At 48.2% G+C, this 26148-nt stretch overlaps 1 protein-coding gene across 4 annotated transcripts in view; it reads left to right on the plus strand.

Annotated features, from left to right (window-relative positions):
• LOC143362444 (glycine receptor subunit alpha-2-like) overlaps positions 1 to 26148 on the plus strand; it is a 307384-nt gene that overhangs the window by 240471 nt on the left and 40765 nt on the right. For 3 of the 4 annotated variants that reach the window (XM_076802622.1, XM_076802621.1, XM_076802623.1), the window contains 7 exons: positions 1683 to 1817; positions 3603 to 3808; positions 5369 to 5647; positions 6386 to 6450; positions 8852 to 9056; positions 9609 to 9754; positions 10158 to 10286. In XM_076802622.1, the coding sequence (XP_076658737.1) occupies positions 1683 to 1817; positions 3603 to 3808; positions 5369 to 5647; positions 6386 to 6450; positions 8852 to 9056; positions 9609 to 9754; positions 10158 to 10286 (1165 nt within the window). Of the gene's footprint in view, positions 1 to 1682; positions 1818 to 3602; positions 3809 to 5368; positions 5648 to 6385; positions 6451 to 8851; positions 9057 to 9608; positions 9755 to 10154; positions 10287 to 26148 lie in introns of those variants that run through there. The other variant, XM_076802628.1, reaches the window with a different exon arrangement.

Here is a 26148-nt window from a genome sequence, read left to right on the forward strand (position 1 = left end):
GTGAAAGTACTTAAAGCTGTTTTTAGAGGCTGTTAGGAATTTCCAAAAATCGTTGAAAATTTTTTGGACCATCTCCGCGAGATCTTCGGTATTAAACGCAAGCCCTCGCGCATGCTTGAACGACCTCCAGTTCTCACAGTGGCTTTCAGGGAACCCTAAAAGGCATTCACAGAGATCTAGTATAGACCCTTAAGTTCTCCCTCGGGCGTTAATCCGTCTTAATAAGGACCTTTCAGGCATGTTAATTGCCGAGGAAAATGCATAACGTATGGTATTGAAGTAATTAATGAAACCCACCCCCCCCCGTCGGTCTTTGTGCAATTCCCCATAATCCTGAGTAAACCGATGTTAAAAGAGCGAGGGCGAGGATTCAGCGGTTTAACAAGAAGGGTCCCTCGCTAACAAAGGTCTAACCGCTGAAATACCTTAAGTTCTGCATCTCTGATCCTTTTATGCGAACGATACCAGAGGTTTCTTTTCCCCGGAAGAAGATTCTTTAACTTTTAAGTGGCTTTCGGCCACGAAACAATGCGGTAACTTTCCATCTGGTGTGCCTGTCCCCATTTCCGTCCCTTTGCCTTACGCTCTCCGTTCGTTCTCCTCGCATTATTCTTTTGTTCGGACCGAAGACGTCACCTGAATTTATCAAATCCGTAGCAGGGCTCGTTTGAACGCCGGTTGTCTCGCTCGATCTACCACCGTTCCTGGAAGATTGAAAACAACCAAAAAATAATCGAAATAGTCGAAAATAATTGCACGAAATTTCAAGTAAATTCAGCTGCAAATTCAGACGTTCCCCGGTTGAAATTGGCTGAAATCATTTCCCAACAAATTGAAATAAATCTCGAACGTGTATAGATGTCCCCGAGCCGAGAGGATTAAGTAAATCGAAACGTACGCGATAGAACGATTTCGAGTGCTCGTTACGCGGTTGTAAAAAGGAGAAACACACGGCGCGCGGAGAAGGAAGGAGGACGAGAGAGAACAGCCGAGACTGGGGGTATAACGTAAAGGAAACGAGAGTCGAACGGCGGAACGAAAAGTCTCGGGGCCGAATAAAATACGTAGCAGGCTCGTTTAATGCTCGTTGAGCAATACCCACCTGGCGTCGCCTGTCTGCCTGGGAATTCCTCCCTTGAAGCTCCCCGGAAACCCCGAAGCGGACAGATAGAAGTCTCTTATTCCCGGACGACTTTCGGATGGTGCTCCCCCGTGCAGTAAATCGCCGCGCGTCTTCCCGTTGTTTCTGCCGACCGTGGCCTCGCCGGATCAATCGAATTCCTTCCCTCGCATCGGAGAGCAATCCCATTACCGCCGACGATCCATCAATTAACCCCCTGTTCTCGGCTAATCGCTTTACGCTTCGTTAAAAATTGTCCTACTCGTCTAGACAGGACTCCGACCAGATCGAATATTTTTCAGCCGTGGAAACCGTTTTCTGGTTCGCGGTACGCTTGCCAAAGATTTTCCTGGAGATCCTCTATTTTCGACTGATCGCTTTACGGCTCGTTAAAAATTGTCCCACGCATCCTAAATCGCAAGCAGAAGAGAAGTTGCAACGAGCGTTGATTTCGCGAGGATTTCGCCGTTTCATTTCCGTCGCGATCCAAGGAGGATTCCAGTAGTTCGAAACGCGTGCTAGCGAGTCGCGGGAATAAATTTCGGATGATTGAATTTTGCAGGAAGACGGGTGGCAGGGACGACTGCATCGTGGCGCAGGAGAAAATGCATCCTGCGTGCGCGCAGCGGGTCGACGGATTAGAAATGCCGACCTGCCACAGCCTGGCGGAGACCTGCAAGGAAAACGGTGCTTGCAGGTGAGCATGACAAACGTTAAACGCTGAAAATCCGAGTTCTGATCCTAGGAGATCACTCGTTCAAAAGTTATTCAGTTGTTAATATAGTGAATTCCTGTAAAAGATTTTTTTACCTAAGGTTGAACAGTGTTTTCGACTTCGAAGAGCCAGGAAAGTTCTATTTACCGTTTTCATTAATGTGAGAAGTGTATATTGACCGGGAGAGATTCACGGCAGTAGATAATCCTCTGTTTGATCAACTACTGTTGGTTTTCAATGGTTTAATTAAAGAGCACGGCTGCGAGAGCGGCTGATAGACCGGTGAAAAGAGACATGATAAAAGTATTTAATCATGGAAATTGGTCGACCATTCGTTCCCGATATCTTCGGGAACAATCTCTTTTAAACCGGCCCGCTTGACGGTCCAATAACGCCCAAGAGAATGACTCAAAGACACTGTGCAACGCGTGCGTTCGGAGGATTAGCAGCTGTGGATTGTGGGAATTAACTGTTTCCAGTCTTTGACGATTATTTTCAAAGTAAACTTTTTCCATCGGACGGTCCGCTTTTAGAATCAACGGACATAGTATTACCCGTCGGGCACAAAAAGGTCTCGAGAGCCGTCGAACTAACTTTATGGGTCACGGGATAAATGTCGGAGAGCCGCGAAAAACTGTTAAAATCCACCAAAAAATGCTTAGAGCCCGTGCAAAAATATTTGGTACTCCGTTCGATTTGAAGAGACCGTAGGAAAATTTTCAGGGCTCCAACAAATTTCAAGAGGTCGCCGGAACATTTCTGGTGCTCCAAAAATTTTTAAGAGGCTGCAGACAAATGTTTAAGCCCCGAAAACAAATGTTAGAAGCGACCATGCAAAAGATTCTCGAACGACAGTCGGAGACGAAATTATTTAAACGGGAGCTCGATTAATGAACAAACGCGTCCGACGCAATCCAGGAGGTCCGCCCAGTGGGATGGAAGATTAATCGTGTCCGCGTTGAGATCGTAAAAATTAATCAGCGCCGCGTACGGCTGGGGAATTGTTATCGCGAGATGGTATCGCGGATCCGGATAAACCGGCGACCCTGATTAAACTGCGGATCCTTCTCCGTTTTTCTGCCGACTGGCTTTGGGCTACGCTTTCAATTTGAAAGTTAAATTGCGAGTCAACGAGACGTGGCTTGATCCACTCCCGGCCTCGTAACGAAACACTTTATTACCGTAAGAGAAAGGCCACGCGAATTACGAAAACGATTCCCATTTCGGCAGAGTTTAAAAAAACCTATATTTAAAGCGAGAAGAATCAAAATACACGCAGGGAATTTATTTATCCCGGATCGGTTAACGAGGTCTAATTAAAATCGGCCGCCGATTGATCCGATCCGAAGATTGAAGAGAAATCGACGCTTCGTGTCCGGTCGATTGGAAATTCCGTGGACGCGTGCACCGGCGAAATTGGAAATTTTCACCGGGTATCGATTTAATGATATCGATCAGCCCCACCGCCGCATCGATTAAATTACAATACGCGCGCGCGCGCGCGCCCGTCGACGCGCCGCCGTTTTAATTGATTTATTACTGGCCCGCGAAACGAATTCACTCTTAATCCCTCGGGATACCGGTCCCTCTCCACCGTTTCTTCGACTTCCGCTCTTGCTCACTTACGCCTTGTTTCACATACTTTTTTTATCATCTGTACCTAGCGGAAGATGATATTTGACAAATTTTCTGTTGTTTTATGAAAGTCTGTCTCAGGACTATGATATCAATAAATGCAAAGCGCATGATTTTCTGTTACTCGTTCAGGATGAAGCTGGAGTATTACGAGCAAAGTTGCGCGGTGGACAGCGTGACGACGAAATGCGCTGGTCCAGTGTCGGAGTGTCGGAGAGCGATGCTGGGAATCCTTGGCACCGAGCTGCGATCCTACTGCGCCTGCAAGGGCACCGAGCTCTCGCAACTTCACGATTGCCTCGGCTGGCAACGGCTTCTCTGGGTGAATCCCTGTGTGGGTAAGTCAAACGCACGTGGCTCCCTTCGACCAACCCCTTCGCACCCCGTCTCAATGATCTCTTTCTGCTTTCCGTGCCGCAAATCGAAATTATCTAGCGTCCAGCATCGACCCCTACGATTTAATCGAGAAATAAGGTTTCCCCGATGAAAACTCACGTTTTCATCGGAGGCCCGACAGAATCCTCGTGGCGGACCGTTGTCGCTGGTAAAATCAGACCGGGATCAAATATTTGCGCGAAGGGCCGCCAAACATTTCGAACAATACACTCTGATCCGGCCTCCGGTGATTAATACCGACCAGGATTAATATTTCCCCGATGACAATGTTGAATTTAGCCCCTCCGCACCCTTCTTAACCCCTTGACCCTCTTCCCCTCTCGTTCCACGAATAAAATTTTTCGAATTTTCCAAGTCTTAACAAGCTTTTCATGGGTGATTGGCAATCAATTACGCTCTCGTCTGTTCAACGGTACCAGTGGAAACGTGTGTATAGATTCCTCTAGTTCGATATTCGGGTCGGAGCTGGCTCTATCTGCAATATTCTATAAACCGGGCACCATTGATGTTTACATTCGATCATTGCGTTACAAAGCGGCGTAATGGCGACCCGGAGCTCCATTGGCTCTGTCTCTGTGCGCTTTGATGCGTTTTACGGTGTAACGTTCTACTGCGAATGTGTGTTTGGCCTGTTTGTCTCCGATAGACAGGCTCAGATTCTACCACAATTCAAGCACAAATTCATGACTCCAAGATAGTCTGAAGAAAAGCATATTAAAAATTGGATTTACTGACCCCGTGAATCTCCTCTTCAGACTTCACATTCGAGATGACATTTGACAAGGGCGTTCGCCCATGGCAATCACAGCGATATCTTGGTTATGACGGTCGGGAGCATGTAGGGTCGCAATTGCATCGGAAAGAACGAACGACAGGGTACAACACGAGGCTCCTTTATCGATCCTTACATCTGTTCCCGCGACTCGAATTGCAAAAGCTCGGCATTCGGCCCGACAGATAAGTCATTTAGATACGAAGAAATTGCACTTGCCGAGCGAGTGCACCGACGTTGCATCGCGCTGCGGCGCACCGCTCCGCGCCGGGCCGCTCGCGCTAACTGCATCGACCGGGCCTCGATCGCCTTTCGTCGATTCCCGATAGGAATGTAGGTCGAACGCCGGGGTTTGATGTCCTCTCCTCTCCTCCTCCCGTCCCCCGCGATAAACGTGATCGATGCAAATTAACGTGGACCAGTCGCTCGAATTTATACCGTTGAAACGCGAGACGAGAGCTCCGTTTGACTTTCATTAGAACCGATCCGAGCCGACGATCTTCGCGCCTGCGAACCATTCTCGGAAAGCCTGTCGACCGGTAGTAGTCGACTCGGGATTTTCTGCATTCGGAAGGACAGTCAATCAAATCTAAAATTAGTCAAAAGATTTTTCCGTGATCAAATCTGCCATGGAATTGTAAATTAAAGTCTGTTGAGTAAGGTCCCCAGCGAGTGGCAAATCAGAATACCGTTGCGCTCTGACCCGTGGTAAATCTATCGACCGTTTCAGTGGAGTCGCAGAAGGATTATCACGCACGCAGGAAACACCATCATTATCCTAGGACGACGACGACGACCGTCTCGTCGACGGCCAGGTCGCCAGTTATCACGACGACTGCCACGGTGGTCGAACAAGTGGAAGATAATCAAATACCGGAAGTGACGAGGTGGCCGACCACCGAACCCACGGAAACTTGGGAAATCACCACGACTATGACGACGACCAGCACCACGAGCACCACCACCATGAGCACCACGCCGAGCACCACCAGCACCACCATTCCTCCACGTGAGTCACGTTCCTTTTTGTCGGCAGCCAATCTAGTCGTGACCTCCGGTTCATTAGCGAGTCAGGATTTTTTCGGGAATTTTCTTTGGGGCGAACTGTGAATTTTCAAACTATCTAGCTAAAAATTTGAGCTCCGGAATGAAGCTCCTAAAGAATGAAATCGGAAACTGCAAGAGCGTCGCGGGGGTGTCACAATGGTAGCCAAGATCAATTCCCCGGGTGTTCCAGATCGCGTTTGAAAATCGAAATACTTGGTGTGTGGCGGTCGTTTGACACGCCCCGCGTCGTAATTCGTCGGTCGGCGAGCATTTCCAGGCCATTCGTGGAATCGATAACGAGTGCCGAGCGGTTACGGACGCGAGAAGGTATTTCGAAAGTGGTGCTGGTCTAGGGTCGCGAGAACGACGGCGGGGTTGATACGGGGGGGGGGCGGGGGTCGCAAAGAAAAACAGGGGTGCGTGCGGCGGTGACACACGGTGTTCTTGGAACGGGAAATGCGGCGCCTTTGATCGCCCCCGTCCGGAACACGAGGAATTTTCGTTTCCGAACGTTACAAAGCGATAGAAGCGGCTGAAAGAACGGATTCAAAATGAGGAAGGATCGAGGGCTCGGGGTTAGGGGGTGCACAGGACGAAAGGACGAAGGGACGAAGGGAGGAAAGGAGGGGCAGGGAAACCAGTTCGCCGAGGAACGTGCAGCGCGCGTCTCACTCTCTCTGAAATGTTCGTCTCTTTATAGGCTTCTGCGTGGTTCAAGGAGTGAGGCAGAGCCAGCAATTCATAAGGGAGGGCAAAGGCAAGAGGGTGAGTACCACGATCTTCAAACTATTCGACTATAGTCGTCCTCGGAAACCGATTTCGGACGGTCCGCAGTGTTTCGAACAGTTCCAGCTTCGCAATCGTTGATGTCGGATTTTTTACTTTACAATTATACACACTTCTTCGTTCATTATAACAGTCCACGGAACGCGAGGAAGGGCCCGAACCTCGAAATTCAGGACGAATCGATCGAAATCTGAACAATTTAATGTACAGGAAACAAAAATGTTCTCGTAACGATATTCGCGAATTAATAATCGTGGAATGCCGTTCATAATTATTCCAACGATTTTACGGGAAAAACGCGGGCGATACGCGGAAAATACGTTTATCTCGCGGTATAGATTAAATTACTATATCGGGAATGTTTTTTATGCGATTTCTCGCTTTCGGGAGTTATTTTATTAACGTTCTGATATTTACTCGGCGGAAACGAGACGGAGATATTCGGAGATCGCGAGCGAAGACTATGAACCGAGCGCGATCGCTTGATGAGAGATTTATTCGTAACGTTTTAGTTTTCATTAGCGAAGATTTATCGCGATGCACCCGAGCCTCGATGAGTGATTTACATCTCCGCCGAAGTTCTCCACTCATTTGCCTGTTTGTTCCCAATTTATTAGAGTTTCTCTAACGCTAATTTTCATCGTGGTACCGTCGGTCAAAAGTTTCGAGAACGCCCTCGAGCCTTCGGATAGTCGAAACTTTCGGACGCGCACTTGTTTCGCTGGAAGTATAACAAATCGGACAAAAATTCTTGAAAGATTACTCGCGGCGGAGTTGTTTTCCTCTGCGTTTATAGAGCTTTTAAAAAGCATCGTTGAATGCTGTTAGAAAATAGTACACGCCAATTATATTTATCTGTCGAGAAAAATAGACAGCAAATATATCTCGATCAATTATGCAGATATTATATAATTGTGCATGTATATTTGTCATTACTTGCGACGGTTCGTTGCCATTTGTCATGCAGCTCGATTATGATGAATCGTTAGGATGTTAAACGCGTCACTACAATTTGTTCCTGCAGTAGGACATTAGTTATGACTAAACTATTCATCTGTACACATTCGTAATTGCTGACAGAGTTGCGAAATATTACAGAGAAAAACATTTACGTACAAAAACTGAAGATATTATTATTATTTGTATGGTTTTTGTAGCATACACCGTACGTGAACATATTAACCTAACGATTATTTATAACCTATTCGATCCAGGAACAAGAAAACGTGCAAAAACGCCCACAGTCTACGAAAATAGAAGTAAACGTTTGCACGTATTACGTATAAACAAACTACACTTCTCTCGCATAATTTTTCCCCCATCATCGGCCACTAAAATTCGCTAAAAAGCTCATCCTTTATGCACACAGACCTGAATATATTCGCCCGAAACATCGGCATCAAAGGTTTTCGCTCGGCAGGATCGATCCTCACATTTTCGCGGAAAACATTTTCAGAAAAACCGCATTATCCGAAGCAATCGCCCGCGTCATCGAGGTTAATCGTTCATCGAGATCATTTCGCGTAGAAACGTTAATTCGATTAGGTTGTTGCGCACGAAATGTCCGTTTTAAAATGCAAACGATGCGAACACTTTTTGAACAAGAAATACGATCGTTCATTACACACCATTTTACTTAGTTGATTTTCAAGGTTTCACTTTCGGTGAAAAATCCGACGTTTCGAACAATCGAGCAATGTCTCGCGTTGAATGATCGATAATAGATCGCGATACGTTCGCGGTGTAGGTACACGGGATTCAAAGATGAACGAGGCCGGGCACACGCTCGAATATTAATTACCGTCGAATGTTAATTATGATATTTGGAATGAAAGTTTCCGTTCCGTGCCCACGCTTGCTGGACGGTATCAATAATTCAGTGGCAGCCGCCAGCGGGAAGACAATGAATGCAACGGCGGCCGACGCGCCGCGGGGGTTGGAAAAATTGTATTCCAAATAATCGGGATCCCGCCGGACAATGGAAGTTGTACAGAGCTATTCAATGGTCGTGACCCGGTCTCGCAAAACGCGATTCAGCATCGTTTCGATCTATTTATCCGCGACGGTCCTTTCGCCGTTTGTTTAAGCGCCGCACCGCGCCGCGCCGGCGACAATGCAAAAATTGTTTCCTTCGCCATTGACTCGCGAGTTCACTTCATCAGCGGCGACTGCCATAGTTTACGACTGTACTGCGGATTTTTCTGCGCCGCGCAAATCTTCCACAGTGGGTCCAAAAATTCGAACACTTCTCTCTCGTTCTCGAAAGCATCGTGAATGTTTAAACGGTTCTCGTTTCGTGAAAAAGAAAAAGAAATATTACAACAAAATACCTCAAGTCTTGAGATAACTGTTTAACAGAACTGTCGTTCGCTGTCCACAGCTCTATCGCGAGGATGAGCCGGAATGCTCGGAGCTGTGCGAATGCGGCGAGGGCGGGATTCTCAGCTGCAACACGATCTGCGTGAACTCGTTGCCCTGCAAGACGCCCTTTGCCTTCTACAATCACGAGGCGCCGGGGTATAAGGCGCATCGCGGACGCTGCCTTTGCTACAGCGGCGATTTCATATGCATGCGGCCTTCACCCGGTGAATATAACCCTCTTGACGCGTCGCCTTTTCAATGGACCAAGATCCCGCCGATAGTCAGCCAGACGAGAGATTTTTCCAATTTTACGCTGGGATACTCTCTCTCTCTCGCGACACCCGCAAACTCGCCACTCATTCGAAAACCCCATTAAAAGGGAAAAATCTATTCCTTTACATGTCTCGATCGAGGCTGGTTTCGCCGTAAAAGTGTCCAACATGTATTTTATGCAAAACCGTTCTCCACTCTGAGAAGATAAAAAATGTTAAGGCATAATTGGCTAGCCCTAGAAGGTTTGATGAATCGTAGTCGGGAAGTCGCCGTTTCGAGTAAATTATCGGTCGATAAACGGAGAAAGTTTGGCAACTTCGGTCGAGAAAATTGCCTGTCTTTCTCCGTTGGCCGGGGAGTCGATGAAAATTTGATACGATAGATCAAAGGTGATCCCGGTTTACGATCGGACCGGCGCACCCGAGGATTTATAATTTCGTTTACGAAGGACCCGTCGTTGATCGAGGCTTCGCCATCTAATCTCTGTCGACTTGTCCCCGCAGATGCTTACTCTATACCGCACGGGGTTTTCATGTTCCTGGGATACAGCGAAAAGGACGAGAGCTTATTGCGACGGCATAACAATGTCACCGTCCTGGACGCGATCTCGTCCCTCGATAGCTTTATGAGAGAGGAATCTAATAATCAGGTAAGAACAACCTTGCCACCTGCAGAAACAATCGTTTCAATCTCAATACGAACAGATACATGGTCAGATATATTGCTCAAACTTTAATCGAATGAAAATGGTACAATGGCGACTTTCAATTTTTCTTCCACTGATTCTTTAACCCTTCAGAAACGATGTCTATAGTCTATCGATGATATTTTCGTAACATCATAGGTGCCCTGTACAGTTGCTAAATAAATGATCGTGGGTAAACGTTTAGAAACAAGACTAAACAGAAGGTATACGTATTCTTTCCACCTAGATTGCCCATATGTCCCACAGTGCGTCGTTCCTGAAGGGTTAATAACGCGAGGGCACGGTGGTGGATGACGCTGTGACATGCTCCCGGTGTTCCCGGTTCCCTTTCTTCTTTCTTTTGCAGACGGTGTGCACTCTTTTCTTGTACAACGCGACCCAAGAAAACGTGATTGCAGTGGCGCGTCTCGGGACTGACAATCCGCCCCTAAATAGCAGCCAGGCTCAAAGTCTCCAGCACCTTCTGCGCGTCAAGGTGAGCAAATTGCAAATAGCTACTACCCGGGGCTCGAGTCCCTGAATCCGCATCAATTCTGATCTTATTTTCCGGGCAACTGGTCCTACAGCCCCGTAACTTTATTGCCGGGCTCCCCGCGCCCTTATTTAGACACTTTCCCCTCCGCCACCCCCTCACCAGGCTGGATGTATAACGCGTTATTAGGTTAGCCTGGGTCAGACTCTTCGCAGACACCCTCTGGCAGCAGTCGAGTTAAAAAAAGAAATCTAGACAGCCCCGTTCGCAGCCTAAACGAAGTATTTTACTATCCTTCTCTGCTCGCCGAGGTGCTGCAAATATAGCTCGTTCGAATAACTTTTAAATCGGTAAGTTTTGGACGTTTTCCAGAAATTTCCCGTGTTCAAGATCACGGTCTTCGACGGGGAAAAAAATTGAGGGACGAGGCTCGCGTGTACAGCGCCGATTCCGGCTGCGACGAAAGGGCTGCGTGTTTATGCGATCGTGTGCGTGCCACGCGCAGGAAGTGCGTGCAGAATATCCGGCGGCGCGATATCAAACTTTCCAGAACTTTTCATTTCTCTCTGGCGAGGGGCGAACGAGACGGACGCGGTCCCTACCCCCAGGATTATCGCGATTAATTAACCTGTACGCCATGCTTAATTTCCCCCGAATTCAGCAACGGTCTATCCCTGCAACAGCCAGAAACCCCCTCTCCCTATCAGATTTCGCGACTCGTCGATCCGACCGGCCGTGGAAAAATCGCGAACCGGGGAGGAACACGGGATTCCGTTTTACTTCGAACCCTGATTACCGTTTCGCTCTCGCGTCCCCTTCTGCGTGATTTATGAAACCCGAGTGCTCGAGCGCCGCCGGCGAACTTGCCTCGATCTTGCCGGGTGCTTATGGGACCCGCCTTTATGGCTGCCTTTCATGCGAAAGCTAATGTACCGCGGACTAATATTTTTGGATGCGAGAACCTCGCTCACGCAGCGATATTACGTTCGACTAATAAAATTTGCCTTGGGATCTTTTGTGCAACCACACAAATTTTGCCGAAAGCACCTCCGATTCGACGGAACAGGTGCAAACGAACCCGAAAAACTAGGAAATTGATTTTTCCGCGGCGGGCGCGACCGTGCCGGTAAATTATTTAGCAAATAAAAGCGCGGGCGGTCGGAAATCGTAAATAAACAGGTCGAAATCGGCGCGGTGTTCTAGCCGCGGCCGGTCGATCAAAAAATATGTACGGTCTCGCGCGGTGTACTACCGTGGAAAATTGATAAACGCGGGCCGGTTATGTGTCTTTATACATATACATGGACTCCGTGACGGGGTGAACGGGGGGATGGTTGGACCGGCTCTACCCCCGGTGCTGGTAAAAATTTCTGTGGCGAATATTAAGCGAGTCGAAGCGCACGGGAGGTGAATTTCCGGCATCGAAAATCCGTCTAATCCGTTCTGCCGCATGAAACCGGCCGCGATCGGCACGGCCGGGTCCGGATTCTGAACAAAAGCCGATCGACCGGCCGAAATAACACGCAATTACGTCGAAATTCGCCGAGGGGGAAGCCTGTACCCGTCCGAAAACGATTTATGAAAAACCGTCCACGCCCACGCGAATTGCCATTACATGCGCGCGCACGCGCCGAAAGTTATTTCCGTCTTGAATAAATTATACGACGGTGGCCGCAACGCGGTTTTTAATCCGCGATCGGCGCGGCGGCGTTGATCGCCGGGGATCCACGGTAAATCACGGGAAATATCGGTAGCGATTAAATCCTCGACCCTCGAACTGTACCGATCTTATCGCCGCGGCACCGTAACGCGACCGTTCCATTAATTGAATACCTGGTATTATTTCGCGACCTATTAATCCCCGCGCGAGCACCGATTTATTTCCGATTTGCACGACCGAAAATATTCGACGTCGCCTACGTCGATTCTCAACCGTTTTCACGATGTTAATATTAAAGTAAGATTGACGAAAGAATTACGATCTCGCGAATGGCAAGCGTGAAAAGATTTTGGAGAGATTCTGTTATATTTTATATATTCAGAGATCCTATAAATGCGTAACGATTCGTTGAAAGCCATGCACGAACACATCGTAGAAGTTTCTCCAATAAAATCGGCTAAAGGATTACGATTTGATAAATGGCAAGAGTAAAAAGTTCCTTTGAAACGTTGAAAAAATATTTTGCTCTGAGCGCTCGACAGTGGAAATTACCCAACTATTCAGCGGGGTCGGTTCGTTAATTATCGACGTGCAGGTCGTGCCCGCGCGCAAAGTCTTTTAGCATCCTTCGTCCTTCGAATAGCATCGAGTGCACCGTGCCCGTTGCATACACCGATCCGTTGAGCATTTTGCGTCGGTCATACGAGCTCCCGCGGCGATTTCCAATTTGCGATTAAGCGCCGGCCGATTTGCAATTTGATGGAGGGACCTCCGATTTGAATTGCCGCGCTCCGCACTGTCTACCAACCGCAGTTCGCCTTTTTACCACGAGCGTTCCCTCAACATTTATTCGACACTGTTGAAACAACATCCTGCCGGAGATAATAATAACAAAAATACTGCACTACTGACCGAGAGCTTCGAATCGATTTGCAACCTGCCGGAAATAAAAAATACGCATGTTTAACCGGTCGTATTTTGTATCGTGAATTTTTTGGGGACGTGCGGAAAAAGCAAAAATCTGACGAAATTTGTTGCGCTTTTGTGCACTTTTCACTTAAAATGCCACAACTCCGAGACGAAGACTCGCAGATCAATTTTTCTGGTGTCATTGTAAAGAGGAGACTCCCCTTTAAAAAACCACCTTGGAAGGAATTCGGGAAAAAAATGTTCAAAGTCCCTAGAGTCGTTCGAATTTGCCAAATTTTGCCTCTCTTCCATCTGGTGTTCAGGAGAAGATTGAATTCTTATTTCTAAAATTTCTCATTAAATTCAGAATGTTGTAAATTCTTTTACTGTAGCAACGTTTCATTTCGCCAGAGGTTTTAAATTTGAAAGCTGCTCCGGGATCGGGTTGAATAGGGCTGAGAAGCTCTTTCGACCATTTCGGACACTCGACGCTCGAGAACCCCGCGAAATGCGTGCCGGGTGCGTTCGGAACCAGTTCGAGAACCGTGGACCGAACAATAACGCGATATCCTAGGGGCCTGGGCATTTCGGGCGAAACGGATCGATCAAGCCGGTATATACGGTGAATTCAATTGGAACTCGTTTCGGTCCCTTTGCGATCGGTCATCCAATTACGAGGCCGAAAGAAATGGTCCCCGGCCGCCGCGCCACGGAAATCGACTCTTCGGAGCCGACCAAAAATTTGCTCCTGCAATTTCCGGCTCGACCATCGCCGCTAACCGAGCCCAGTTAGCCGCTGCAAATCGAGAAGACTGACTGGTCCCCCGATTTTTCCTTTCGCAAACGCTAATCCCGCCGCCGACGCGCTGATTTATATTTTATCAATTGCCAAAAAATATTCGAAATAAATCCCGGGATTCTACGATCATTCCCGAGCCATTCACGTTTCCAATGTGCCGCAGAATTCTGCAAAAACATAATTTAACACTGAAAGGCTCCATTGGAGCGAAGAATAAAATTTCTCGGAAGCCCAGTTTGCCCTGAAAGATGTAAATTTACATATTAAACACATCCACGGACGATCGATTGCCAGTACAAACAATGCAGCTCACGTGAAAGAAATAATATCATCAGCGGAACATACAGGAACGAGGATGAAACAGTTATTTACGTTACTTCGATGCTTGCGCAATAAGCACGGACTGGCTACGCAAAAGTACATCAACCCTGCGTACCATAAAATAATTAGTCTGGTCACTGTTCTGAAGCTCCCGTTCGCATGAAAATATGAAACGTATAATAACATATTTAATCCATTAGCGTACAGAAAATAATCAACGAGCGGGTTCCCGTGGAAATTTCACGGATCGATCAACGAATCTATAAATCTGCGCGGAATAAAAGATGTGTGAAAGGCTGCGTCCAATTCATTCGGGGAAGCTTCGTGTTTCAAATTCATCGCGCGCCGCCGATAAAAGAACTCTTTTCAAATTGGTAATTCGACGCGTCGCGTCGACAAATATTTTATTACCCGCTCCCGCTGTTTCGAGGTCACCGAAATGAAAAATTAATTAACCAGCCTCGCTACGTGAAACATTTACCGATACCGGAAAATATTTTACTATTTGCTTTCGTCCCCGGGACATCCAAAACTCACCCTGTCTCGGGACAGACATCTCACGGTGGTCACAAACCCTCTCTGGACGGGGGAATTGTGGGGCGCGCTTTCTCCGTAAAAGCTCCATAACTTGCAGCTCCATCGCGTAATTGCTTGATTAGGAACTCATTTGCAGAAGCCCGCAAATGGCCGCGACACGTCGAATTCGACCGAGCGATCGAACGAGGCCGAGTTCGACCAGTTCGTTTGCGGTTCAATGCCGGCGGACCTACTTTTCGCTGGCTCGTGAACCGACCGTCGGCCATACGACGCCTAATTATGACCGGGACGGATATTTAATTGGGTTAGAAAGTGTCCTTTGTACTCGCGCCTCTTTCCTTCGCGGTTCGCTCCTCCGGTCCGCCGTACAAAAGAATTCTCCGAGAGACATTCTTCAGATTGAACCGAACTCTCCCCCTACGTATCGATTGGTCGAACTCCCTTGCAGATAATGACGCGTTCATACTCAACCCCTTTATAACATCGAGACTCGTGACATAAGTTTTGCACAGAGTCTGCTAAATCCGTGTACAGTGGAGAAATCACACCGGAAGCCGGACAAGGTGGCGAGTGAGAGGATCAAGAAGGCGACTTCCGGTGCCGGTTTGACTGCGAGTGGCTTTTATTTGAGATCTTAATTAAGAAGAGTCGTAGCTGGCTGCCGTCCAACCGGCCGCGATTAAAAAACGAACAGAGGCTGAGAGGAACGGAGAGGAAGCCGGCCGGAAAGGAAACCGGTTGCAACCGGATATCGCTGCCGGCGATTTTTGATGTTTTTCCTAAGCGACTCCGGTACGTGCCGCGAATTTTCTTGGTCCGATCCAACCCCCCTCCGGCGAAATTGTTCGGACGGGGGTGGACCAGGCGCCTAGAGCAAAAACTGGCAGACGCACCAATCACGAGACGACCCGGAGCAGTCGGAAACTTTTTACCCTGTCTCTGATGGCCAGTTTCCAAGTTTTTACACGGACTAGCTCGATGAGATTTCCTCCGGGGAGATAACGCCGCGCGATTTTCGGCGCTTCTTCGCCCCTCTCGATCGCGGTCTCGAGATCCTCGAAAATCCTAGTAAACCGAATATTTAGGGACGCGTGCACGAGCTCGGTAATTATTACTGTGGATTTCTCTAAAAAAATTGAGAAACAGAAATTTCATTCCCTCACAAAGTATTGCGTTATGGTAAAAAGAGGAGAAAAATCTAGTCAAATTGTGTTTAATTCAATCATTTCTCCTACTAAGTTCGAGACTATCATAACCGCGATAAGTGCATAAAGTCCGCAGTCCGGTTACGGCGGTAATTAGCGCGACGAAGTTCTCATTTTCGAGGTGTTCCATCGTGGCAAATTATTTTCTTTCCAAATGAGTTCGCCAACATAAAGAGGCCAGTTTTGAACTTTGAAACTACGTTTTATAAAAGTTTTATCAACGAGTATCAACATTTACGGACACAGTAGCGCAGGAATTGCGGTAACGGTCATTTTAGGCGATATGGATTTAATTTGTAGTCGGCCATTTTCCGTAAAATTGAAATACGTATAATAGAGCAGTCGATGGTGTTTCAATGAATCACAGAAAGTCTGATTTTATCAGCGGGCCTTCCTCCTCGAATGGGAAATACGTTCTCGAATAATACTGGCAGTAGTACGAATCGGTGAATGGGCAGTCGTTTAGCTCGTAACGCAGTCGTCTGTGTTGTTTACCCGGATGGATCTGTTGCTGGTTAAAATTAATTGATATCGTTACCATTAATTTGCAACGCGGCCGGTACAAATTCCAGTAAGAGTCGACTGTAATTACATTTCGTTGAAAATTACCTACAAAGTGCTCTAGAGTAATTCGCGAATTTTCTCTAGGACTATCGCGCGTGGAATCGATCAATTTCCCCTGAAACCCAAAAAATAAATTCGAGGAGGTCGTGGTAAATCAAAGGGGGCGTCAGAATTCGCCTGGGAAAACTCGGTAATTTTTCGCCGCGAGCTTACCGACCCGCGAAAGTTCGCGATCGGGATACTCCGTGCAGCAGTTCGTTAATTTCTCGAAGTCGCGTTTGTTCACCTAAATCTGGCTCCCGGGATGCCCCGGGGGATGCGGGCGGAAGGGAGGGGTTTTCTAGAAGAACCATCTCGCGGGTTAAAAGAAAGTGGTGGCACGGGTTCGAAGGGAAGCAGCGCCCTTAAAAGCCTCCTTAACGGCGTCGTTTGAGTTCTTAACACCGTTTCAAACTTCCGGACGAGCGTCATCGAGTTAAATATCTTACTGCAACTTTCGTTCGAGGAGAGGGGGCGCCGGAAACCGAGCTCGGCTTCCCGAAAATTACGTCGTTCCGTTCCTGGTTTTCCAGTCGCTTTTTCAATTATGCATCCGAAGAACCGCGCAACTCATTCTCGCTGGAAATTCAATCCCCATCGAACCGGAAACGCCGAGTCTCGTTAACATATTTGGAAACAATTTTTGGCGGCCGGGCGAGGGGTGATCTACCAACCAATGAGGAAGCACACAGACGATTTCACAGCCGAACTAAAAATGGGGGAACGGAGGAAGCGACGTCACAGCGGACAGGATTGATTTCCCACCCCCGCGATTAATCTCTCGCATTTCGCGCACGTCCCGCAACAAAGGGGTCAATTAGAAACAGCTTCCGGGAGCGCAAACTTCTGGGGGTGGGTGGCCGACGGAGGGATGCAAATCTCGGGAGAAATCAGGAGCAAACGCGCAGCTCGGTTCTCAAAATCAGCGAAAAGAATCAACGGCGTTCAATCAATCGATGCTCGAGAGGTTTGGTGCTCGGTATCGAGGCTCCGCTAGGGAATTTCTAGGGGTTGAAGAGGGGGTGGGAATAGCGGGTTGAAAGATGAGCGGCAAAGTCCGGAAGCCGAGGGTGATTCCGAGCTGGCAGCACAAAGATGGCACCGCGCTCCTCCCCGTATATTAGCAAAGTTTTATGACGTATGTAGCCGCGCGACGTGCCGTCCCCGGGAAAAATGCAAGTTTACCGGCGGGTTTTCACGACACCCCCGAGAGGGACGAAACCGCGTGCCGAAATTGAAATAAAAAGCTCGGGGAACGAGCTCCCCGCGGAGGGCGAGAGTCCCCCCCGAAACGCGACGGCCCTGAACTTTCCCCTCGACCCCCGCCTCTTCTTCCCCCCAGTCACCGGAAACTGAACATTCGCCTGCTCCGGCTGCATGCGCGTGTCTAATCTGGGACGACTTGAAATATGAACGGCCGATTTTCGAGACCGAGACGAAATGCCGAAACCGGGGCACGTGAGGTTCGCAAATTAAGGAGTCACGGATCCCCACCGGCCAGGTTCTAAAATTAGGGGTTCTCCGGTTCAAGGAAAAACCGTGGAGGTCGCGGATAGCGGAACCGTCAGCCCGGGAATTGACGGTTTCGAAGTTCACCAAACCGGGAATTACAGGACTAGTCCATGGAGCCTGGAGTTAGCAGTCCTCGGGGACGTGGAACCTGAAATTTGCGATTTCTTCGGTGTACTGGGAGAAGGTACATCTGCGTCTTCTACGTGCACGAAATCTACCGGACATAGAAATATGTCTACGCAGATCTGTTGTTTAAAGATTGGACATAGTTCTTCACCAGAGGCTGCCGGTTTTGAAGCGATTAAACGTTCCGTTTCTTTCCGATTCGCTCTTCTGCAGCTTTCCATCATCGGTTACGGTCATCCGGAGGCCGGCAAGTCCATTCAATTCCCTAAACTCACGGTTCCCCGGCGTTTCAGCTCCTTCAACCCCCTTTTCCACCCCCCGGCGGTCTCTGTCCGTTTATCTATATATCTAGATGCCGGCCACCGCGGCATTCAGGCATCGCTGCGAGATCGAAACTCCCTATCTCGAACCACCGTTGCCAGAAACCACCCCTCCACACACCCCCTGCACCCCTAATCCCATGAAGCCGCTGCGTCTATCGAGCCGTTATTCAAACAGAAGAGTACCGCGTGCTCATCGATCGGATCCATTCATTTTCTTTTACGAAACACTGCGATCATTCCCGGAAATCGATCGTCTCAACCCTTTTCCCTACACTGATCTCGAATTTGTTGTTCGTCATTCGACGAAACTGTTGAAACGGCCTGTACAATGCGATATTTCTGTCGATTATTTTTGGACTGCAGTATTTTTTCATCCAGTCTTGCCACAGCCAATCTTCCAATTATAGTTAACAACAATAGTTCGAAAACAAGCTACGGAAATAGGAAGTTGCATGAATATTTGCAGTTTACAGCATTTTTAGACCAATTTTGGCGAGTTTGCTGATCAGAGAAAGGAATTGTTCCCGTGTTTCTATTTTTGAAAATAACTTTCCGGGAATAGTGAATTGCATAAAGAGTGGCACAATTTGCTGATGAGAGCCTTGCCCCTTGCTATTCCAGGTATTTCGAAATTATTCCCGGTGATTGTCTTCGCTGCGGAGGTCTCGCGATCGTCGTTATCTGGTGCTTTCATTTCCCGAGCGTCGTCTTCTACCTAAATGTGATCCCAGAAATGATCAGGCTATATTTCATGTTCCTAATACGACCGCTTTCTCGGTGCTCTCTGTGCTGTCTGGTTGTACATTTGCACGAAGATTGAGACGTTTAAGCTGTGTGTTCGAGCAATACCGCCTGATTTCCGTGACTGATATAATAAACGATGTTGTACAGACTCGTGCAGTTGCTTCTGTATTTTCTCGATTACTATTTCGCGGCGATGTATAATTTCTGTATTTTTCTCTGAATTGCGCGCGTGCATCGCGGTCGACGGATGCGAACGTGTCTATTAGACCGTGCGTCATTTGTTTCGTTTTATCTTCGATCGTGATGTCCGGTCTTATCACGTTCGTACCGATAGACAATTGTATTATCATTAGAGATCAATACGAATTATCGATTTTATTTAAATTTATATTTTCATTTCATTTTCTTTACTTCTGTTTGCGTTTCAAGTACGCGTACCAGCGTGCGCGTGTCTCACTGGTTAAAACGGTTATAAATTTAAACGGACGTGATTCCTGCGGCCGATATTACAATTGTTATCGTTGCGACTTTATCCACTTTTCATACTCCCGCGATTCGCAACGTTAATGGTACATACTCGTCCACTTTGTCTACAGATATATTCTTGATATTGTGGTCGTTCGGTTTATCCATGTACGTCGACGGGATGTATACGTGCTTTTGTTTGTTTCATCGATTACCGTAACATCTGCTCTGTTCGCCACTATTATTTTATTATTATTCCCTGCGTAATTTCCACCACAGAGGATTTCGCTCTGGCTTAACACGTCCAGCGCCGCCACGGTCGCATATGGGTGACACGGTTTCATGTTCAAGTTTAAAAATTAATTTTTCCTGCACCGCGCATCTGGCTGGACCAAATTTCATTATAACTTGGAATCCGGAAGCGTTAAGAGGGAAATCAGTATAATAAATCCGAATTTTTCCCCATCCAGTTTCGTTAAATAAATATTCGAATTGAAACGAATAGTATTTTTGAAGTGTTCCAACGATTCTGCTGTCTTCTAGAGTTTCGCGAACTCGCTCCTGTCATAACGGCACCAAAACCCGCAGTGTGATAACAATTATTATGATAGGGTGGAACGAGTTCCTTCACGGAATCCGGGCGATGTGTGGGTGGAAAGATCGAAAGTGTGCCGGTGCGAATGGGATTTGGCGTCTCGTTAGGGGCAGGTAGCACGTAAACAGGTAAAGTTGGAGGCGAGCACGCGGTCCCCGGGCCGGTTATCTAAATCTAGATCAGCGTCAACGCGATCATCGAGTTCATTTGCGAAATTACTTCTATCTGCGGCACCGGAACGCGCTTGGGGGGGGGGGGAATCGCGCGCTTTTTGTTGCTCGTTCGGAATATCGGAGCAACGTCGAGCAAGCACAGGTGTTCCACATAGATAGGCAAGCATTGGCACATGGCCAATAGAGGCACCTATGCCCCTTCGACCCTCCGGTTGCCCCGTTGCGCGGTCCCTTCGCCCCTCGCCGCCCCTTCCAACCCCCTTCCCACCCCCGTTTCCGCCGACAAATATCGATCTCGGCCCTCTCGTGACTTTTCATTGAATTTCCATGCGCCACTTAAGAGGCTGCTTCGTTCTTCCTACCTCCCACCTCCTCGTTCTCCACCTTCTTCGACTCGCACACCCTCCAACCCCGCAACCACTGCCCTTTCCTCTCGTCCTTCTTCCGCTTCCTTTCAACCGGAACGAGACAAAGACGTCCACGGGACGCTCGGACGAGTGCTCGATACATTTTCGTGACTCGTCGCTCTGCCTTTCTCTCGTCGATCGTAACTTTGACGAATCTGGGACGAATTTCTGCCGTTTCGTTTGTTCCCGGCTTCGACCACTCGGATTTTGAGAAGATGGAACGTGCTCGTTGCCCTGGGTCGTCCACTCGAAGCAAGGCGGCTGTTTGGGAATTTTTAGAAACCGTATCGTTCGGGGGAAATTTACGAAATTTTTACCGTAGCTAGATAGTGGATCGAAGAGTGCACAGAAAAATTTTTGGCCCGAAATAGTCACTTTTTGAGAAGATACAAGAATTCTGATGAGGTTCTTTCTCGCATCGGTGTTCGAAGGTGTAAGAGTCGTTTCGAGGAATTTTTGACAACTACACGACGTTTTGAAATGTTTAGCATACTTAGACAGTAGATCGAAGAATACGTATAACGAGAAAATCGTGACAATCTGACAGAACCAGCCCGTAAAATTCCGCAGCGATTTTCGAGGTTGTCAGGATCGAGGCGACTTAAGAATGCTCGACGCCTCGTGAATCATTCAATCCGGCCGTTGTTTTATCGCCTTTGCTCGCGGAGGGCGCATCGTTCGATCAGCAGGAGGAAGTATTAATAATTCAATGGCATAACTGCGAGCGTCGTTTGGTCTCGCGACGATTCCTCTCCCCGTTTGTATCGAGCCCGGGAAGGATCCATCGCGGATCCAAGTTTCCGGGGAAGAGACAGAGGCCGTGGAGGGGGACAGGGGGCGGCAGAAACAAGTGGAGAGGAAGCATTATAACTAAGATCGAAGCTCGCGTTAATAGAGAGAACCGGGGGGGACCGTAGGTGGGCCGATTAGTTTCCTCCCGGTTAAAACGGCGAAACTGCGGGGAATTTATGGGTGTAGGTTGTTCTCGACGAGGTGGATTCCCAGCTGCTCGCCAGGCTTACGGATAATCGTAACGGGGACGCTCGAGGACGGCCAAGTCACCGCTGGAAAGTTAATTAAACACGTTCCAATAAACTTCGCCGTGCCGCACCGGCGAGGAACGAGACACGCGCGATTCGGATCGATCGATCCCGGCGACGGATAAATCGGGAACTGGCCGCAAACGAGGATCCCTCTTGTTTCCTCGTTCGCTCGATGATCCTAGCGACTTTCCGTCGAACGAGACGCCGATACTTCAACGCTCGAGCCGCTCGAACGATTCTTCGTTGCTGAAACTCTTATAAGCCTTGAAAGAGTGTTCTTCGGGAATTTATGACAACCAAACGGCTGAGTATACATTCACGGAATTTTTGCTACGTCTGGACAGTAGATTGAAGAGTGGGCACAAAAATTTTCAACTCGGAATATTCGTTTCCGAAGGAGATACGATAATTTTTTCGAAAGTAAATTCTGAACGAAAATCGTAAGGGGTTAATTTAAAGGAAAAAATGATTTTCTATGTATTCGTAGTTCTGCGGCGAAATCGAGGTCGGTAGTTCTTGGGCGCGATCTCCGATGGATCTATCGATCGCCGACACACCATTCTATATGTTAAATGGGACGAGTTCGAGGGGAGAATCGGTCCGCAACGGGACCACGATATCCAGCCTCTGCAGGCCGTAAGGTGAAGAGATTCCTTCAAACGCGGCATGAAATTTTCATTCGGGGCTTGAATTAAAAATTTCAAGCGGCGTCGAGTCGGAGTCTCGGGCCGGGTCGGGCCGGGTCGGGCCGGGCCGGCTTTCACTCAATTTTACTCGACGCCGTGTAAGGAACGCTATGAATTTTCTATCCCGCGGCACGGAATCGAACGGCACGAAATTAAACGGGCCGCCGATGCTGCCTTTTCAGTTGCGCCCGATCCACAGTTGAATTATTGCGCCGCTCCCTCTCTCGGTTCGATGTTCTTTCGATCCGCCATCGGGAACCAAGGATTTTGTGTTAAGGTTAAGCGGAAAAGGCTGATACGCTGCGCAGGTTCATGAATTTGTCAACGTACTTCGACGCTCGTGTCAACGTTTGCGCTCTCTCTGCCTTTTAGTCGACTCGAACAGTACTGTTTCGTAATAGTCTGAACCGGGAACCTGATACTGTTGCCTTCCCTTTTTCAAATAATTCTGCTCGCACGTTTTATTTAACAAAATATCTCTTCATATATTTTTACAGACAGAAACGCTATCCTTGGGAATTCTTCCAAAAGTGTTCTTTCATGATCTGAGAGGATACTCTTTAGGAATTTTTTACAATTGAACGACTGAACAGAGATTTATGAAATTTTTACTGTGTTTAGGTAGCGGATTGGACAACGTGTACAGACATTTTCATTGCGAAAAAATCGATATTTCAAGGAAATACAATTTTTCTGAAGGTCCCCTTTCGAACAGTTAAACACTGAAAATTTTTAGCAGATAAACGGCTAAGAAAGTACGTGTTCCTGCGAGATTTTGATAGAAAGGAACGCAACCCTTATAAATTCTATTTAAAAGCCACCCCCTTTCACTATTTTCTCCCGTAAAGGAGATGTAAAAAATCCAGATTACATCAACACGCTATTTCTCCGCAAAACTGGACGCAAGAGTATATTGCACGAATACCTCGCACTCGGGGAAAGAGAGGAGAGCGAGGATACAGCGAATTATTATGCGAAACAGAGGAGGTGCATAGTTCGCGTCGGATCGCGGGCAAACATCCGCGACCCTGAATTATCGGGGCCGTGTTGGGGGATGATTCGAGCGTCACGAGGATATTCCGTTGTCTTTCGACGAATCCCAGGCACCCCGGTGATCCCCTGAAATTCCGAGATAAAGCGGTCCGCCGCTCCATTAACCGTTCGCCGTTGAGAAAAAAAGAAAGATGGAACCGCTGTATTACGTCCCGAGCAATCGAAGCTGCTCGCGTCTCTGGTGGCTGGAATAATAGGAGGAACGAGACGGAAACGTCCCTCGACCATTCTACCTACACTGCTCCACGCAGCAGCCATGCTTTCTGTTCGTGTGTTCCTTGCGAATTTTCGACGTGCAACCTCTGCGGAGCTCGCAATTTCTAAAGAATTCCGCAGAACCCGCTTTCCTTATTTTTATTCAAATGAAATATTCGGTCAGTGGTGACGCGAAGATGTTTTTGCAAACTGTACAGCTGAGTGGAGGATTTTCGACTGGAAATATCAATTTTTAAAAAAGATGCAATAATTTCTGTGGAGGCCTCTTTTCGTCAGCGTTTAGAGGAATTTTTAACCAGAAAACTGCCTGATGATTCGCCACCAGCTTCGCCAAAAGCTCGCGAACATCTTGCGAACAAGATAGTTCCCACGGGAGATAGGTGATACGTTCGCGAAACGGGCGCATCCTCCTTAATTTCCCGCCTTAAATCCCGGACAAAAGGGTTCGCTCGTATTCTGGAATCGATATCGAAATCGTCTAGATCGATTCTGGCGTGGCGGTTCGCGAGAGAGCTGCGGCAGCCAGACAATGGGGCAGGACGACGTCAGGACGTTAGGTGGCTGGGTCCGATAGGCCGACCCATTAAGGTATTGAGACCTTATCTGAATGAAGACAGCGATACCGCGCGAGAACGGCTGCCGTGCCATTTCGAGTTCAATCGGCCGGGTTCGATCAACAATCGCGAACGACGAACGTCACCAGCCCGACAAAGCCCGCGATCCACCCCCGCGTCCTTCTCCTCCAGCTCGGCTCTCCCGTGTTCCTCGATTCCTGGCAGACATCTAGGCGATATTCGCCTGAATGCCGCCTGGTGGCACGAATAGGGGTTTTCGGTGGAAAAGAATCGTATAAACTAACCGATTGTGTCTGCGACCGGTCCAAATTCTGACCGAAAAGATTTCATCGAACACAGAGATTTCTCTGTACATGTCGCCGAGGCCTGGATGATAAACGTCACGGAATTATCCGAGCCTGAGCGTCGCCGAAAGACAGGGGACCGGATGGATCGATTTCAGGTCGTTAGAGAGGACACTTTTAAAAAATTGAGGACACCGGTCTTCGTCGGGGTGTCGTCGCGGTATCGTCGCGGTCGATCGTCGAAAACGATCGTCGCGGGACGTGCGACGAGTTCCGAAACGATCCACGTGGGCCACGTATGTCTCTTCGCAGGGGCCGTTCCCTTCTTCGTCAAATTGGCGAACGTCGCGACGACGGCCTCGTAAATTTCCGCGGGCAATTTCGCCGTCGCGGGCTCCGACCCGCTCCGGCCCGCCTAAACTCCGGCATACCTACGCGAAAACGGCTGGGTGTGGCTCGCAAGCATAAACCCTGAGAGCTTCTTCTGCCTTTAAACATCCTCTACCGGTCGTTTATCCCGCCGGCGCGGCGCGGAGCAGCGCGTTCTGTCCTCGCCAGTTTCGCTCGACTTTTGACTCGCACCATGCTCCCGTTTCCGCTGAAATCATTCCCGTTGCCCTAACCTCGAAACTAGAGGGAGCGTTTTCGTCCCTCGACAAGAGATACCTGCCTGTTGGGATTTATTGTGGGATTAGATTTTTCTTAGGCGCGGATTTTTATGCAAATCTTCTACACTGATTGCGTGAAGCGGATTGTGTGAAATTCATAAAAATCACTTACGCAACAGTTCGAAGAGAATGTCCTCTTAAGGGTGAAAGAGGAGACCGTCGATCGGAGGACCAATGCAATCGAAACTTGAGAGGAACCTGGGATCTGAATCTGTCGAGTTCCGGGAGAGTCCTTGAACGCTTTGGCTTAAGAACTTCTCGCTCCTAAGCTTCCGAGGCCAGATCGACGCTCGTAAAGATCTCAGGATCGTGGGTCCGATCGAACGCGATTATCTTTGAAAAACCGTCTTCGTTGTAACGCTGTCTGGCATTAAAAGGAGGAGGAACTTCCGGGAATGTTTTATGACCTTTGACCCGGGAAAAACTGCTATTTTCCGCAGCCTCGAAAATTCCCATATCCGTGCAGCGAACCTCGATGATCTGCATTGGAAAAACTGAAATCGTTTCACGTTGTGCGTAACTTACAATATTATTTTAAAACTCGGAGCAGAGCTTTTAGAATAACGGGGAACTCGAATGATCGGGAATTACGTCGTGTTCGGTCTCATTTTAATCAGAAAAATGTCACGAATGCCTCGGTGAAGGTATTATCCTTTGGGATCTCCAGGATTTTCTAATTAGCCCAAACAAGCTGTCCCGCGACGTTCTAAACTGTAACGCTCGGCGAACCCGTGGAGTTTTCAAGCTTTTCCACTGTACAGGTAGGTCAAAGTTCCCCGCGAACTCTGGAGGACTAAAATTTAAGAATCTCTCGCTCCCGGGAAGCGGATCCTCCAGAACGCAAGAATTTCCGGGACTTTTTAAACGAGGAGAATCGGCTCCCGGGAATCTCGGAATCTTTTAATCAGAAAGTTTCGGAGCATCAAAGTCCAATGATCTGGATTCCGATAGTTTCGCGAAG

Source organism: Halictus rubicundus, chromosome 17 (assembly GCF_050948215.1).
Source record: "Halictus rubicundus isolate RS-2024b chromosome 17, iyHalRubi1_principal, whole genome shotgun sequence".
NCBI lineage: Eukaryota > Metazoa > Arthropoda > Insecta > Hymenoptera > Halictidae > Halictus > Halictus rubicundus.